The sequence below is a fragment of the Mauremys reevesii genome, linkage group 2, assembly GCF_016161935.1.
Source record: "Mauremys reevesii isolate NIE-2019 linkage group 2, ASM1616193v1, whole genome shotgun sequence".
In the NCBI taxonomy this organism is placed as follows: Eukaryota; Metazoa; Chordata; order Testudines; family Geoemydidae; genus Mauremys; species Mauremys reevesii.
The window spans coordinates 128206249-128222123 of record NC_052624.1 but is presented as its reverse complement, the minus strand read 5'-3'; the positions used below and the strand labels follow the sequence as shown (position 1 = coordinate 128222123).

General features: G+C 42.2%; 1 protein-coding gene across 1 annotated transcript in view; it reads left to right on the top strand.

The window, feature by feature from the left end:
- Positions 1–15875, top strand: part of SEMA5A (semaphorin 5A) — a 633881-nt gene that overhangs the window by 328897 nt on the left and 289109 nt on the right. The window contains exon 5 of the mRNA XM_039523675.1: positions 3990–4052. Within this exon, the coding sequence (XP_039379609.1) occupies positions 3990–4052 (63 nt within the window). The remainder of the gene's footprint in view (positions 1–3989; positions 4053–15875) is intronic.

Sequence of the window (15875 nt, the reverse complement as noted above, 5' to 3'; positions counted from 1 at the left end):
TCAGGCCAGTGGGGCTGCACATGGGTGGGTGGGCAAATTCCATGCCTAACCGAGGTTTGCAGTTGGGGGAGGGGGCAATACCCCTTCTTCCCCTCCCGCTAAAACTATGCCAATGGTCAAACAGTTGCATTTCTTATTATTCAACTCTGTGTTCAGCCGTCCTTAGAGCACATTATTTGGTTCTATCTCTTTATTTATCCATTTCTAGCATGGGTATATTTCACTGACTTGTAGTAACATAAGCATACTTGGTTGGAAATATTATCCTTACTTTGCTAACTTAATCACTAATTTAAAATATATCAGTATGAACACAGCCCCCTTCTTTTCTTAGCAGGATGCCCCTAAAGTAAACCCTGCCATTAATTGTACAATGTCTTGCATATAGCTTAATTCATAAAAAAAATAGTTTATTCAGTTTAGTTCCTTATATTTACCCCAATACAGTATCTGACAATATCCTATAGTGTCATAATATTAAATGTATGTTTCAATTCATTCATTCAAAGTATATTAGAGAAAGGAGAGGGAAAAGTAAGTTTCTTTTTCAGTTACACCACAGGTGCGGTTAATAGGCTTCCAGACTTACCTGCATTGAGTTCCATTACATACTCGTGTGAAAGACTGCAAAAACTGTGCCATTGAGGTTTGAGTTTCTACTCTCTCAGGCCTTTGACTTTTCTCTCCTGAAAAAATCTAGATATCTGGGCAGTTCTCAGTTAGCAATAAATTATAGTTTGGGAGGCTTAGCCAATATATAGGAATCTCACTGGAACTGGTTGAGTCTGAAATATTTGTAGAGATGTTTGTGGACACTCAAAGTGGCCACTTCTATATATATTTGTTTTGGAGGAGGAAAGAGGATTCCCCCCAAAGTCATATAATCTAGTGTATTAATCACAGGGCTAAGAATAATTAGTTTTTGAATTTTGTTCCCATCTCATGCATCTGAAGAAGTGAGGTTTTTTACCCACGAAAGCTTATGCCCAAATAAATCTGTTAGTCCTTAAGGTGCCACCGGACTCCTTGTTGTTTTTGTGGCTACAGACTAACACAGTTGTCTCATGATACTTGTTCCTAACTCTGCTACTGACAAACCGTAATCATCCTTTGCATTTTTGTAGCACTTTGCATGCATTGTTTAATTATGCTGTGCAACTTTGCAAAGTAGGTAAATATGATTGCCCCCATTTTGCAGATTTCGAAATAAAGACTGAGTGAAATGAACTAAGGTCCCACAGCAAGTTAGTGTTAGAATGAGACAAAATAGAATTCAGTGATCTTGACTCTCAAAACGAATGTCCATTCCAATAGATTAGTAAAGAAACGAAAATGCAAGGGAATCTATTTAATCTTTCTCAAGTTAGGATTCCAGATCTTTAAAATTGGGAAAATATTTTTTTTTTGTCTGTGGCAGCAGGTATTTTAAATCTTGTGCAGTACATTTTCACCTGTGGTAAACACCATTGGCTCTTTATTATAGGTAGTGGATTTGTGGCAGTGGTAAGCTAATCTGTGTGAAGCAGAGTACCTCTGCCAAACCATACATTGGATGTTAAAGAAGGGCACCCAAAACGAAGCTTCTTCTGAAAATTTTGCCATAAGCATTGTGTTTTGGGGGCATTGCAGTATAATGGATTATGCATGCTCCTAGGATATGGTCCCAGGATATGAGAGAGACACTATAGGTGAGGTAATACCTTTTATTGGACCAACTTCTGTTGGTGGAAGGGACAAGATTTCAAGCTACAAAGAGATCTTCCTCAGGCCCAGAGAGAGCAAAAAATACAAGATGGGACAGATTGTTAAGCACAAGGGATTTGCTCATGGTGTAGGATATGCTACATGCTTAACATGTCTTCTTTCTCTCCACTCCCCAGGCTGGTACAGCCTACTAAGTTCGCATATGGTGAGCACTCTACTTAAAGCCTTAATTTAAATCTACATTTCTCATGAAATCTTCCTACACTGATGACCTTCCAGTAACTCCTTTTACATTGGAACCATAGTACAGTTTAAGCTTCAATGCTTTTATGGATTAAAATTTCCAAAATCAGACACTGGCACATACTGCTATACAACATATAGACTTATTGTGTCCTGGTGGCATTTGCTTTAGTTCTCTATTCTAAAGCAAACTTTATAATACTCTAGAAACTTAGGATACGTTGGTATGCCAAGAAGAGTCTTTTATAGAGTACTTACCATTTGTGGGATAAAACTGCTTTTTGTACAAAAGAGTTAAGGTATTGTTCCCTTTTTATACAGCTCCTTATGAGGGTATTTCATGCTGCTAGATACAATTTGTTACAAATGCTAGGGTCATTCACTGAAGGATTCTTCCAGACTGTTTAAAAAGTTTTCAATAAATCCCCACTGATGTAGTAATTCATCTGCAATATAAATTGTTTTAAATGGAAAGGAGTTTGGGGAACAGGGCCGGGGGAGGGGAGGACTGATTATAAGGTTATTTTTCTGGAAATAAAAAAATCTCATTCTTGGGCCAGTTGAAAAGGCAAATCAAAGAGTAGTATTGTCAGAAGGTGTTTTCTTCCCCTCATTTAAATAGGCTTTCAGCCTATTATTTTTACTAATTACAGAGTCTTCTTACTATTAATACAATCTCCATGAAAGTTCGGCTACAAAAAAATTAGCTACATTAAATCAGCATGAGTTGGCTTTGGTTACTTAAAATGAAAATGGGGCAAACTGTGGTTTAAATTGTTAAGCTGCAACAGTTAGTAAAGAGATCACAGTTTTTTCTGGTAAAAAAGAAAATGCAATCAATTACACTTTTAATCTAAATAACAGATATAAATACACACCCTAGATGTGAAAGGTACCATCGATATCAAATGTCAGATGGGTAGCCGTGTTAGTCTGGATCTGTAAAAGCAGCAAAGAGTCCTGTGGCACCTTATAGACTAACAGACGTATTGGAGCATGAGCTTTTGTGGGTGAATACCCAGGCATCCAACGAAGTGGGTATTCACCCGCGAAAGCTCATGCTCCAGTACGTCTGTTCGTCTATAAGGTGCCACAGGACTCTTTGCTGCTTTTATCGATATCAAAGGCACTCTTGATTAGACAGTGTATATATATATATATATATATATATATATATATATATATATATATCTATATATATATATATATATATATATATATGCAACTATGCACATGTATCAGTATGTACACCCTGAAATATACACTCTATAAAAGAATATACTTCCTAAGTCATAGCTTTTGAACATTAGATAAAGCAATAAGATTTAATTCATACACTGAAATGACAGCATGGTAAAGTAGTGTTACAGCTGTGGCATAAATCTGTTGGCGCAAAGAGACAACCCAGAAATTAGGCTAAATCACCTCAGTTCCAAAGTAGACAATTTTAGTGCTGTTGTTTTGTATGTTTCTTTTTTCTCTCAAACCAAAATGTAAGTTTTAGTGCTTGTGATTAATGCTGGATTGGTAGCCTCTTGAATTTATGCTGACAGGACGGACAGCAACAGTGCACCCTTTCCCACAGCATGATGACTATGTCTCTCAACAAAGGTGACCTCAAATGCTATGGCGATGCAGGCCATTTAACTACCTAGACTGACAGATCTGGGGATAGAACATCTTTTCCTCTCCATACTTATTCAATCACTTTGCTTTGCTAGGACTGCCAGGAATAGTGCTAATTAGTGCTGATAGTGATTTTTCTGATGTAGGTAAGTGTGTTTGTTCTAGGTCTGGATTGAAAACACCAACCTCACTTTAGCTACGTCACTAAGCAGCCATCAATAAGAATGATATCTGTTTCTGAGGGGAAAAATCATTATAACAATATTGTAAATGGATTCTCTCCAATATCAACTGTTAATGTGACAGAACAATGTACCATAAACATGACTGTGTTAGCTGTCTCTATCTGACACTACTATGTGGTTTGTACTTTACTTACCTTTGTCTATAAATATTTTTATTGATATGTATTTCAGGCAGTGGAGTGGCAGTGTGATGAAGCTACTAAAAGAGCCTGTTACAGTAAGGGCAAATCAAAGGTAAGTACGTGATAGCTGTGCTGCTTAATCAAAACTTATATTTGGTTGACAAGATATCCAGTAGAGCCATGTACTGGACTAGTCAGTGTACTAACCTCTTCTCTATAAAGTTCTTGTTCTTCTAAATGCAAGATTCTTTAGGGTGGCAATATGGCATTTCTTGGAGTGTAGGCAAAGAATATAAACAATAATATTTCAGGAAACAATATTTCAGCTGCTTCCTTCCAGAAACCCATCAAAGGCCCTAGAGTAACAATACTCAATTTACTTAGTTTGTGTCACTTTACTTTCTTAGTCCTACAGTATGTGAAATTCAGTGGACTAGATTCTGATCTCATTGGTGTAAATCTAAATTAACTCCTCAGAAGTCCTTCCATAATACACCATTTATCCTTTGGGTATCAGGCACAATTTTATAAACTTTTCTATTTCTGTGCCACATGACTTGCCCCAAGTATTTATTGACCTTTTGAGAATAATAGTCTGAAATTCACTACCTCTGTCAACATAAGACCTGCTATGTTTCTGCTGTCCAAAGCCAGATTCCAGTTTGACCAGCTACATTTTTTTTATGTATACAGCGTAGTTAAATGCAGTGCGAAGAAAGAACAGGTCCTGTAGGCATATAAAAAGAATAATTTTTGTGAGTTTTTAGAGGTGCACTTAACTAACCAAATTTATTTGTGTGACATTGTGCAGAATCTACTTCACAACTTGAGCATTTTTTTTTATCTGTTGCTGCTTATGTTTTCCAGTTGTGCAGGCACTTGTATCACAATCCTATATGTTCACTGTAAATAAGTTACATTTTAGAAATGCTAACATTATGAACATACATTGCTTATTGAAGGAAATGAATCAATATCTGTTTTATAACTTGTATTAAATATTTTAAACAAACAAAAACAAAATCAAGAAAACCTATCACCAAAGCTAAGCTACTGTTAGTAATACTAAACTAAACTAAGTATAAAACAATACAGCTATCACATCAAGTCAAGTCTCGGTATTGGAATGGAATCAAATAATCAAATTAGTCAGATCATCAGCTGAATATAGCAAATAATCAATCCTTATAAGAGGGATCTCAGAAGGAGGCTCTCTCTTTGGTTAGACACCCCAACTAAAAAAAAATCACCCTAGTTAGTCAAGTCTAACTTGGATCTGGTTAAATATTTTTATACTGAAGACAAATTATTATCTAATACTAAAACCACAACCTCAGAGCCAATTATAAAGCTTCTTCTTTAGATTTCAGTTTCAGTGTGGTGGTTAACCCTTCCCCAATCTCCTCTCTCCGGATTGCATAGAAAAATACTCTAACAAAACTCTTTGATAAGCAGAAGTTTGAGAAATCTTATGTACCAAATTTTATGTATGACTGTTTAAGTTTGCGAAGGCTTAGCAGCTGTCCCTCCCACTCCAGCTCAGGGGAAGGCCACTCTGCCTCACTACATCTCTGGGGCACCACCCCAAGCAAGGATCAGAGCTTTGGCTTTCAGGCAGGGCAGGGCCAGCAAACAGTCTTGAGGCTCAGGCCCTCAGGCACAGCAGAGCCAACAAACAGTCTAGGAGCTTGGGCCCTAGACAGGGCAGAGCAACCAAGCAGTCTTAAGGCTCAGGCCCTTAGGCAGAGCAGAGCAAAGGAACAGTTTTATAGCTCAGGCCCTTCGGCAGGGCAAACAAACAGTCTGACGACCCAGCTCTGGCAGATGGCAGGCAGACGCAGGCCTCTTGGCCTAAGGTGGGGAGGCTGCCACCCCAGGAGTAGGGTTGGTAGCAGGGGGTAGGGGAACCCGGGCCCACCCTACTTCACCAGGTCTTAGCCCAGGGACCTAACAGTGGCGGAGTGTTCCGCCACTGGGTCAGCGAGGATCCAACCAAAACATGCTGATGTAGAATCAAGCAACAACCCAACTGAGCTAAAGTCTGGTTTACCTGGGCCACTTCTTACGATCCCCTTGTTGGGTACCTGCATTCCACAGGAGTCCTCTGTTTTCTCAGGATATGCGGAAAGCCCAGTGGGATGTGGCACTTCACCTGGGTCAATCTCAGGGTTCAGCTCCAGGGCCCTGCAGTGGCCTGGAGAAGTCTGCTCCCTTCCCTTCCCTGACTCAGACTCAACGGGGTTGGTGGCTCTGCCTTTTATTCTTCCTGTCCTGCCCCTTGGCTTCCAGCGGGAAGGGCGAGTCTGATCTGGCTCCATCCACCAGGGATTACAGAGTGACTCCTCTCTCTCCACATCAGTGGGAGGCCGCTCTGCCTTATTATAAAGTTCCTTAGGACTTTTAAACACAGAATATGGAACACACTTTAATGAATATCTTTGAGACTTTGGTTAGGGCTATTTAAACTGGGGAACTTTTTTTGGTGCCCTCCCTTTATGAACTTGATGGGTGCTCATACACACATGCACTCACACAGCCAAACTTCCACACTCTAAAATGAGAGAATAAAAAGTCTTGACTGCCTCCCAGCTAAAAGAAGCAAACGATAATATTAGAAAAAGGAAAAATAAGATACGTAAAATAACAAGGGGATTGCAAATACTTCAGTTTTCATGGTCTTCTGGATTGTCACAGAACAGGAGCTGTAATCGCAGTCCTGCAGCTAGATGGAACAACAGTTAATGGCATCCTTCATGTGCAGGGAGATGGGTCAACAGCTGGTGTAGCCTTGTGTAGATGAATTGGCTTCCTTTCTCTAAGGTGGTTGACTTTAGGATTTCAGGAATGTGAGTCATCCCTCAGGTGGTTTGCTGACCCAAAAAACCAAGGCTTCTTGCCTTCTATTAATTTCTTATAGTTTTTACTCTGCTTTGCAGTGCCACCCTTGAAAGCCTCTGGGCAAATCAAGTGTGGAGCCACACAAGTTGGTTAGTTATTGTTTAAATTAGGTCATTGTTAGTGAGCTTTGATTTTGGGAAAGTCCTGCTTAAGCCACCATTTAAAAAACAACAACATTGCTTTGCATACCACAGAGACTAGGTCCATGACACCCACCCTCCAAAAAATAAATAAATAAAATAGAAAATACATAACAGAGGCCACTCTTTTTGAACTTGAAAGGCCATGTCCATGTGAAAAAGTCTTGACATGACATTATATAACCAGTTTATGGAAAATTGACTCAAAATCCTGTAAAGATAATGGATTGAAAAGACCCTAGCAACTACCAGCCTCTTAGCATTCATCCATCAGCAAGATAAAAATAAATTTGAACAGTTTAGGACCAGATGTGATTTCCGACACACACTCAATATTTCGCTGCCAAGTTTGAAATGGCTGGGATGAGAATCAGCACCTCCAAATGGGAGGTCCTGGTCCTTTCCTGGAAGGAACTGGACTGCTCTCTCCAGGTAAATGGGGAAAAGTTCAAGTATCTAGGGGTCTTGTTCACAAGTGATAGTAAGCGGGAGCATGAGATTGACTGGAGGATTGGTGCACCGATGACAGTGATGTGGATGCTGTACCTATTCTTGGTGGTGAAGCGGGAGCTGAGTTCTCAGTCAAAGCTCTCTGTTTACAGGTTGCCCTGCGTCCCCATCCTCACTTATGGTCCTGAACTTTGGATAATGACCAAAAGAATGAGACTGCAGGTACAAGTGGCAGAAATGAGGTTTCTTTGCAGGGTGGCTGGGCTTGCTCTCTGAGATAGGGTGAGGGCTCAGCTATTTCGGAGACCCTCGGAGTAGAGCTGGTACTCCTCTGGATTGAGAGGAACCAGCTGAAGTGGTTCAGGCACCTGATAAGGCTGCCCCCTAGGAGACTTCTGTTGGAACTCTACCGGGCACATCCCACTGGGCGGAGGCCCTGTGGCTGACCCAGGAAAACACTGGAGGGATTGTATCTCCTGGCTGGCCTGGGAACACTAGGGAATCCCCCAGGAGGAGCTGGAACCTATTGCAGAGGAAAGGGAGGTCTGGTCCTCCCTACTCTCCATGCTGCCGCTGTGACCCTCACCAGGAAAAGCAGCATAAAGGGAAAAGAAGAAAGATGAGAAGAAGGGCCAGATGTCATCATTCTTCTTATAAACAAGACAATTTACAGTAATCTTCATATTTAGAAACTAGGCCAAAAATCAAACAGTTTATCTTTGTAAGGTTGCATCTTGATAAAGAAAAGATACATTAAAACGTCTCAAGATAAAACCCATTAAAATTTAAAAAATTATTAAAATGTGTAGAAGATCTCTGTTCCTACATACTCTTTTCTCTCACAGACAGGGCCGGCTCCAGACCCCAGCGCGCCAAGCGCGCGCTTGGGGGGGCATTTTGCCAGCAGGGCGGCAGGCGGCTCCGGCGGACCTTCCGCAGTCATGCCTGCGGGAGGTCCACCGGAGCCGCGGGACTAGCAGACCTCCCGCAGGCATGACTGCGGAGGGTGCGCTGGTCCCGTGGCTCGAGTGGACCTCCTGCAGGCATGACTGCGGAGGGTGCACTGGTCCCGTGGCTCGGGTGGACCTCCCGCAGGCACGCCTGCGGATGCTCCTCCGGAGCCGCGGGACCAGCGCACCCTCCGCAGACACATCTGCAAGAGGTCCCCCGGAGCCGCGGGACCAGCGACCGGCAGCGCGCCCCCTGCTGCATGCCGCCCTGCTTGGGGCGGCCAAATTCCTAGAGCCGCCCCTGCTCACAGAGTCTGTTCTTGTAAATTAATTAAAAAAAAAAAACAAATCTACAAAAATATACATTTTATCTGTTTGAGTCATTAAATATGATTAAATTCTTATGAAGTCAAGATCATGGATATATCCAAGGACCTTATTTCAAAGCTAGAGAAGATTACCTATTTTGTGACACAGCATGATCTTTAACTCTAGTAACCTAAAAGTTCTAGGCTATTTAAACATTCAGATTAAAATGAGACTTTACATATTTTTTTTTAAAGTTGCTGTAGTATGCTCTGTAGGATTATGCTGTGCAGAAGTATATCAGTTAGGCTGTACATGCAATTTACTACAATGAGCTTTGCTGTTTCATGAATTTAAATGAAATGAATTAAAAAGGTAAAGAAAAAACATATGAAAATAAATCAAAAGCAGTAGTTACTCAGTAGGCTTCAGGAGCTTAATTCAGCAGGACTCAAGTCAATGCAATTACTTATATCCAGATGCCAAAACATCTGGATCCGGGATCCCTTACAAATGCTCTCACTGCCTTAAACATCATCTTAAACATATTCACCACTTCCACTTGTCAATGATTTAAATAGAAAGAAAGTTCATTCACATAACTGTTTTCCTTACTAAATTCACAAAAATAACGTTGCTTTGTAGGGCTGGCCTACCCTATTCTATTTGGGATTGATTAAAAAATGTATAAACTCACACCCATGGCAAGGATGTTTAATATTGTGGATGGTAAAGAGGCAGAATTATAATTTATTTGGAAAAAACTTTACTGAATATATAATCTATTAAGAATCATACATGTAAAATACAGTAACTCCTCACTTACCGCAGGATTCTTTGCTGCTTAATGTTATAGTTATGTTCTTGAAAAATGTGACCTTATGTGAAACCATGTTAAACTAATCCAATTTCTCCATAAGAATTAATGTAAAGGGGGAGGGTTAGGTTCCAGGGAATTTTTTTTTCACAAGACAAAAGACATTATATACATATCCAGTATAAGTTTTAAACAATTTTAAACAAACAGTTTAATATTGTACACAGCAATGAATGATTGTGAAGTTTGTTTGAGGTGGTGGAGTAAGAGGGTGGAATATTTCCCAGTGAATGCCTTGCTGCTAAATGATGAACTAGCACTCGGCTGAGCCCTCAAGTGTTAATACACTGTTATTAATGTAGCCTCACACTCTACAAGGCAGCACGGACTGAGGCAGGAGGGAGGAAACACAATGGATGCAGGGCACTAGCTGCAAAACTCTAAAAACTGAATATGATGATGAGCCCACACTACCCAGCTGGAGTGCATCACTCCCTCCTCTGGACAGCACATGCATGGCTGCGCCGGTGCTGACTTTCCAGGGTGCTGGGGAGTGCCTGCATTAGTGAAAGAGAGAGACGTGCATTGCCCCTTTAAGTACACTGACCCCACTTAAACTAAGTTGCCCTTTTAAGCAGATCAGCCAGTTCAGACAGGAAGCAACAGCTTCCAGCAAGCTCCTTCCTTTCTGTCCCTCTCCTCTGCTCTGGGGAGACGGGGTACAGAGCCGGGGGCAGGAGCAGGGGGACATCCTCAGTCTCTTTCAAACCCTGCGCCTAAATTTGTTACCAACAGTTAATTGCTGTACAATAGCCATTCAAATAATTCATTGGATATTGCTGAATAGAGGATACGATTTTGAAAGTTTCTTTTGTGAATTATGCTGCTCCTTCTACATCTATTTTACTTAACATTGTCTCAGACTGCAGAAGATAACCTTGGTTCTGTCTGGGAAATCCCTAAACTGTATTAACTGTTTTTATTTATTTCCCCCTCATTCTGGAAAGAAATAATACAAAACCATTTAAAAAAAACCCTAAAACCACTGCCACTGAACAACCTGATCTTCCTGCTAATTTATAAAGTTTGGAAAAATAGATTTATGCAAATACAGTTTTGTTTCTTGGTTAGAAAATATGTCTGTCAACGCTTAACAAATTAGGTGGAATCTTAAATATAGCTGATTCTGAAAACTGAAATACAATATTCTTACGTATTCTTTAAAGGTCTAGTCTGCTTCCTTTGAAATTAGTGCCAAATCTATCACTGTCTTCAAGGGCAGAAAGATCAGGTCTTAAACTGGGAGATTTAGATGTGTAAGCAAGGTAGAATTGCGCCCTGAAAAAATTACTTAAAAGAAATAAAGGGTAAAATCCTGTATCCATTGAAGTCAGTGGCAAAATTCCCATTGACTTTAATTAGTGTGGGATTTCTCCTAAGGGCTTTGCTGGAAGTGAAAAGTAAATTATAATACAAATCGGTACTTGTGAGCTAATGTTATAAATTTCAATTTTCGATGGGTTTGTTGCTTCAAACAGTAGTTCCTCTTGTAGTGGTTTGGTGGATTGGCTCCTTTTTACTGTCCTTTCTGTCTTGCCTCTTCTTTTTTATTTTTTCGTTTTCTTTGTTTTTTCTTCTTCCTCTCTTCCCTTTTCCTCCATCTCAGTGATTCTTCCTTTCTGGTCTGACACACAACCTACCATGTTCCACAATCCTTTGCAGTTGAAAAAGACTGGAATTTGTATCACACAATGCACAGTCACCCTGTGGAACTTGTTCCCAAGGGATGTTGTGAAGACCCGAAATATAACTAGGTTCAAAAAAGAATTAGATAAGTTCATGGAGAATAGGTCCATCAATAGCTATTAGCCATGATGGTCAGTGATGCAACACCGTGCTCCGAGTTACTAAACCTCTGACTGCCAGAAGCTGGGACTGGATGACAGGGTACAGATCGCTCAAAATTGCCCTGTTTTGTTAATTTCCCTGGAAGTATCTGGCTCAAACAGGATATTGGGCTAGATGGACCATTAGTCTGACTTAGTATGGCTATTCTTACAGGTTTTTTTTTTTATTGTTTTGTAGGTCATGCATCAAGAAAGCTCAGGGGGATATAGGAGAATTGGTGCTGTTAGGTGCAAGGGGCTTTTCTGAACCAGCAAACTGATATAATTCCTCTCTGCAAAAGCAAGTTGGTAATCTGCCTTCACGTGACTGAGAGCCTCTTTACTCTCCAAGTCTCACTTTTGTCTCCCCTCAAAAATCCCTTCTGCTTTCCACCTCTCTGTCACCCCCTTCTGCATTAAATATATTAAACAGGAGGAGGGAAGGAAGGAGGGAGGATGAGTGGCTTTCAAAGGGCCATCTTTGGCTGCAAAAGCATACTTGCAGTGGAGGGGAGAGGAGGAGGAGGTAGATTTGGGGTTGTTTCCTCTTGCTGCCCCTCTCCTTTGTCCCAATGGAGCCACATTCCAGTTTAGGAAATATTCTTCAATAGTCATTAAAATGCAGTCTTTGCTATGGAAATGTATGGCACTAACAAAAAGAGGTAAAAATTAATAATATTTTATTTAAAGTTTTTAACCCAAGGAAACTTTCTGAGATGCTTCATTGCATACGTAAGGAATTTAGTGATAGAATAGATTACAAGGCAATAAAACAATTACTAGTCTTTATCTAAAAAAGTAACAAAGACCCTCAGGGACCTCTTAAGTAGGCTTGTATTAAATTATGCATAATACTTAAGGGGTTTCACTTTCTAAATTGTTTTGTTCCTAAAAGATTTATGATTCTTAATGTAATATAGCTCTCAAACATTCATCCAGCTTTATCAGCAAGCCAGCTCACAGACATCAACACTTTAGAGTTAAAAAAGAAAAAAGCCTAAATGTCAATGTAATATGACAAATTGTATTGATCAAAGGGACATATAGTAGAAAATATGGTTGGAATGTGTCCTGTAAATAAAAGCATAGGCCTCTGTTTTAGTAGCAGTTGCTTTTGAGGCTTAAAACTGCGAGAATAACAGCCAGCCCATGTCTGAGAGTCGCAGCACAGTGCTTGTGATCTAACATGATGGATGAAAGGAAAGGTAACCCTCAGCCTACACTAGCATACTTTGAATTTTATCCTGACAACACTAAACATTTCCCCTGTCCCAAACTAGAAACACAGTATCCAAATTCAGCTCCACAATATGAAAGTATATTCTGATATTAAATACTTTTGCTTGGAGTAGTACTAAGTATGTTTTTTTAAAAAGACTTAGGAATGGACCTCAGGAGTGTGGTACACAAGCACAGATTTTCATTCACTCCCATCATACCCTTCTGAAAGAAAGAGTAAATAGTTTCTATGGTGTTACTAAAGTTGTTAGTTAGTCATTAGAATTGTTAAATTGTTTTACCCTGGCTGGTAGTTTCATTCAATACCCAGTACTGAGGGCTGCATTGGTCACTGGGCTTCAAGCCTGTGTCTCCTGCAGAAAGCCCATGCATGTAAAACAGGAAGGGTTAGCAATTTCTTCTATCAACATCCACCTGACAGCAATATCAGCTTTCCATCCTCATGTGGATAACTGTTTTATATTATCTAATGATATGATGATCAGATTTTTTAAGGTCCTGGAAAAGTTGTGCTGTCAAATAAGAGGAACCTGTTCCCCCTGGGATGTGAACTCAGCCTTGTCAAAATTTATGGGACCACTGTTTGAGCCTCTAGCAATGTGCTTCTTATTACACCTTTCTCTGAAGCTGGCATTCCTGTTAGCCATTGCTTTTGCCAGAAGAGTGCCTGAATGACATGCTCTGACATCTCATAGAATGTCAGGGTTGGAAGGGACCTCAGGAGGTCATCTAGTCCAACTCCCTGCTCAAAGCAGGGCCAATCCCCAGACAGATTTTTGCCCCAGATCCCTAAGTGGTTCACCTCAAGGTTTGAACTCACAGCCTTGGGTTTAGCAGGCCAATGCTCAAACCACTGAGCTATCCCTCCCTCCAGGAATAATCTGATACAGGTTTTTTTAAAGATAAAGTCTACTTGCATTGTCATCTGAATTTTCTCTCTAAACTATTATCAAATTTTCTTGTGAACCAGTTGATTTACTTACCTGTATTTTACCCCAAACTGCACACCAATAGAGAGGAGCAACAGCTACACACATTGGATGTCAGAACGGCATTGGTGTCCTATGTAGATAGAACTAAAAAGTTTCAGTAGTCAACCCATCTATTTGTAGCCATAGCTGAGAGAATGAAATAATTTTGTCTTGGATAACTTCCTGTATTCATGTTTGTTAGGACTTGAAAGGTCTCTCCCCACCAGATAAATTGACAGCACACCTCACAAGATCACAAGCAGCCTTCTCAGCATTCCTTGGGTGACTACCTATCCAGGCCATTTGTAGAGCATCAACTTGGTCCTCTGTTCACATCTTCACATCCCATTATGCCATTACTCAAGAGTTGATGCCAAGTTTAGATGAGTTGCTCTCTGGTCTACATGTACATGAACTCCAATTCCTTCTCCTATATCACTGCATGTCAGTCCCCAAGAGATGTGTGGCACATATCCATATTCCTCCTCCCCTCTGCATCAGAGTTATCTGGCAAAAAGGAATTGAGGGGACTCAGTGTCACCTAGGGTTGCCAACTTTCTAATCACACAAAACCGAACACCCCTTTCCTGCCCCTTGACTTAGGCTCCACCCCGGCTCACTCCATTCCCCTCCCTCCATTGATTGCAATCCCCCACCCTCACTCACTTTTACTGGGCTGGGGCAGGGGGTTGGGGTGTGGGAGGGTGTGTGAGCTCCAGCTGGGGTGTGGACTCTGGGGTGTGGCAGGGGATGAGGGGTTTGGGGTTGAGGAGGGGCTGGGGCAGGGTGTTGGGGAAGTGTGGGGTCCAGGAGGAAGTTTGGGTGTGGGAGGGGACTCTGGACTAGGGCAGGAGGTTGGAGTGTAGGAGGGGGTTCAGGGCTGGGGTGGGGGTTGGGATGTTGGAGCGGGTGCAGGCTCCGGGAGGGCATTTGGGTGTGGGAGGGGACTCTGGGCTAGGGCAGGGGGATGGGGCACGGGAGAGGGTTTGGGGTACCAATAGAAGCTGCAGAGTTGGCCCTCAGGACGGTGGCAGCGTGCAGAGCCTCCCTGGCCATCCATGCGTCTAGGGGCTGCAGGGACCTGAGCCGCTTCCAGGAGCCATGCGGAGCTAGGGTAGGCAGGGAGCCTGCCTTAGCCCCGGGCCCCCACTGCGTTGCCAACCAGACTTTTAATGGCGCAATCAGCAGTGCTGACTGGAGCCGCCAGGGTCCCTTTTCGACTGGGCATTCCAGTTGAAAACAGGTCACCTGGCAACCCTAGTGTCACCTGGCTCTTTATACCAGTGGCCAGTGGTGCGCAGCAGCAGAGGGTGCTCAAGCCACTCTGATGGGTATCACTGAGGGAAAACATTCTGATAACTGTGTGCAGGGTGCACACACACCAAGAGTGGAATGGACATGTGCAACACATTTTGAAGAAAAACAGTTATGAAAGCAGGGGCGGCTCGAGGCTCCAGCACGCCAAGCGCGTGCTTGCGGCGGCAAGCCGCGGGGGGTGCTCTGCTGGCGCCGCAAGGGCGGCAGGCAGGCTGCCTTCGGCGGCTTGCTTGCGGAGGGTCCGCTGGTCCCGCGGCTTCAGTGGACCTCCGGCGGCTTACCTGCGGAGGGTCCGCTGGTCCCGCGGCTTCGGAGGACCTCCCGCAGGCACGTGAAGCCATGGGACCAGCAGACCCTCTGCAGGCACGCCGCCGGAGGCAGCCTGCCTGCTGTGCTTGGGGCGGCAAAATCCCTAGAGCCGCCCCTGTATGAAAGGTCATTAACCATTTTTTCTGTTGTTTAGTGTATTAATAAAATCAGAAGATAGCAGTGCTTTTGATTTCAAACCGCAGTCATATTCACCATTCACAGTCTGGAAGGGAAAAGGAAACACAATATGACCCTTTAGAATTCAGGGCTGACAGCACCCAATCCCAAAATGGTTCCCAGGAGGAAACACCTCTTTCCCTTGACTCTGCTACAGGGGCTTCTCCAAGACGATCAGGAGTTACACACACAGTTTTGCCTGGCAGGTAGGCCTTATTAGGAACTAGAGAACCTGCTAGCCTTGCCTGGGTGTGATTGGGGAGTTCAGATTAGCTGAGCAATCAACAGGTAAATACTTGAGCACAGATGGCCGAGAAAGTCGACTGTTCTTAAAACTGTTCATTTCTTTTGTTATAATTGCTATTGTGTTGAAAATAAAAACAAAACAATGAGTCTGGGACCTGAGAAGAAGGGGTTTGAGAGGGGGTTCTTTTTTCGGTGTATTCTTCTAACAGACTAAGCCAGGAGTGGCCAA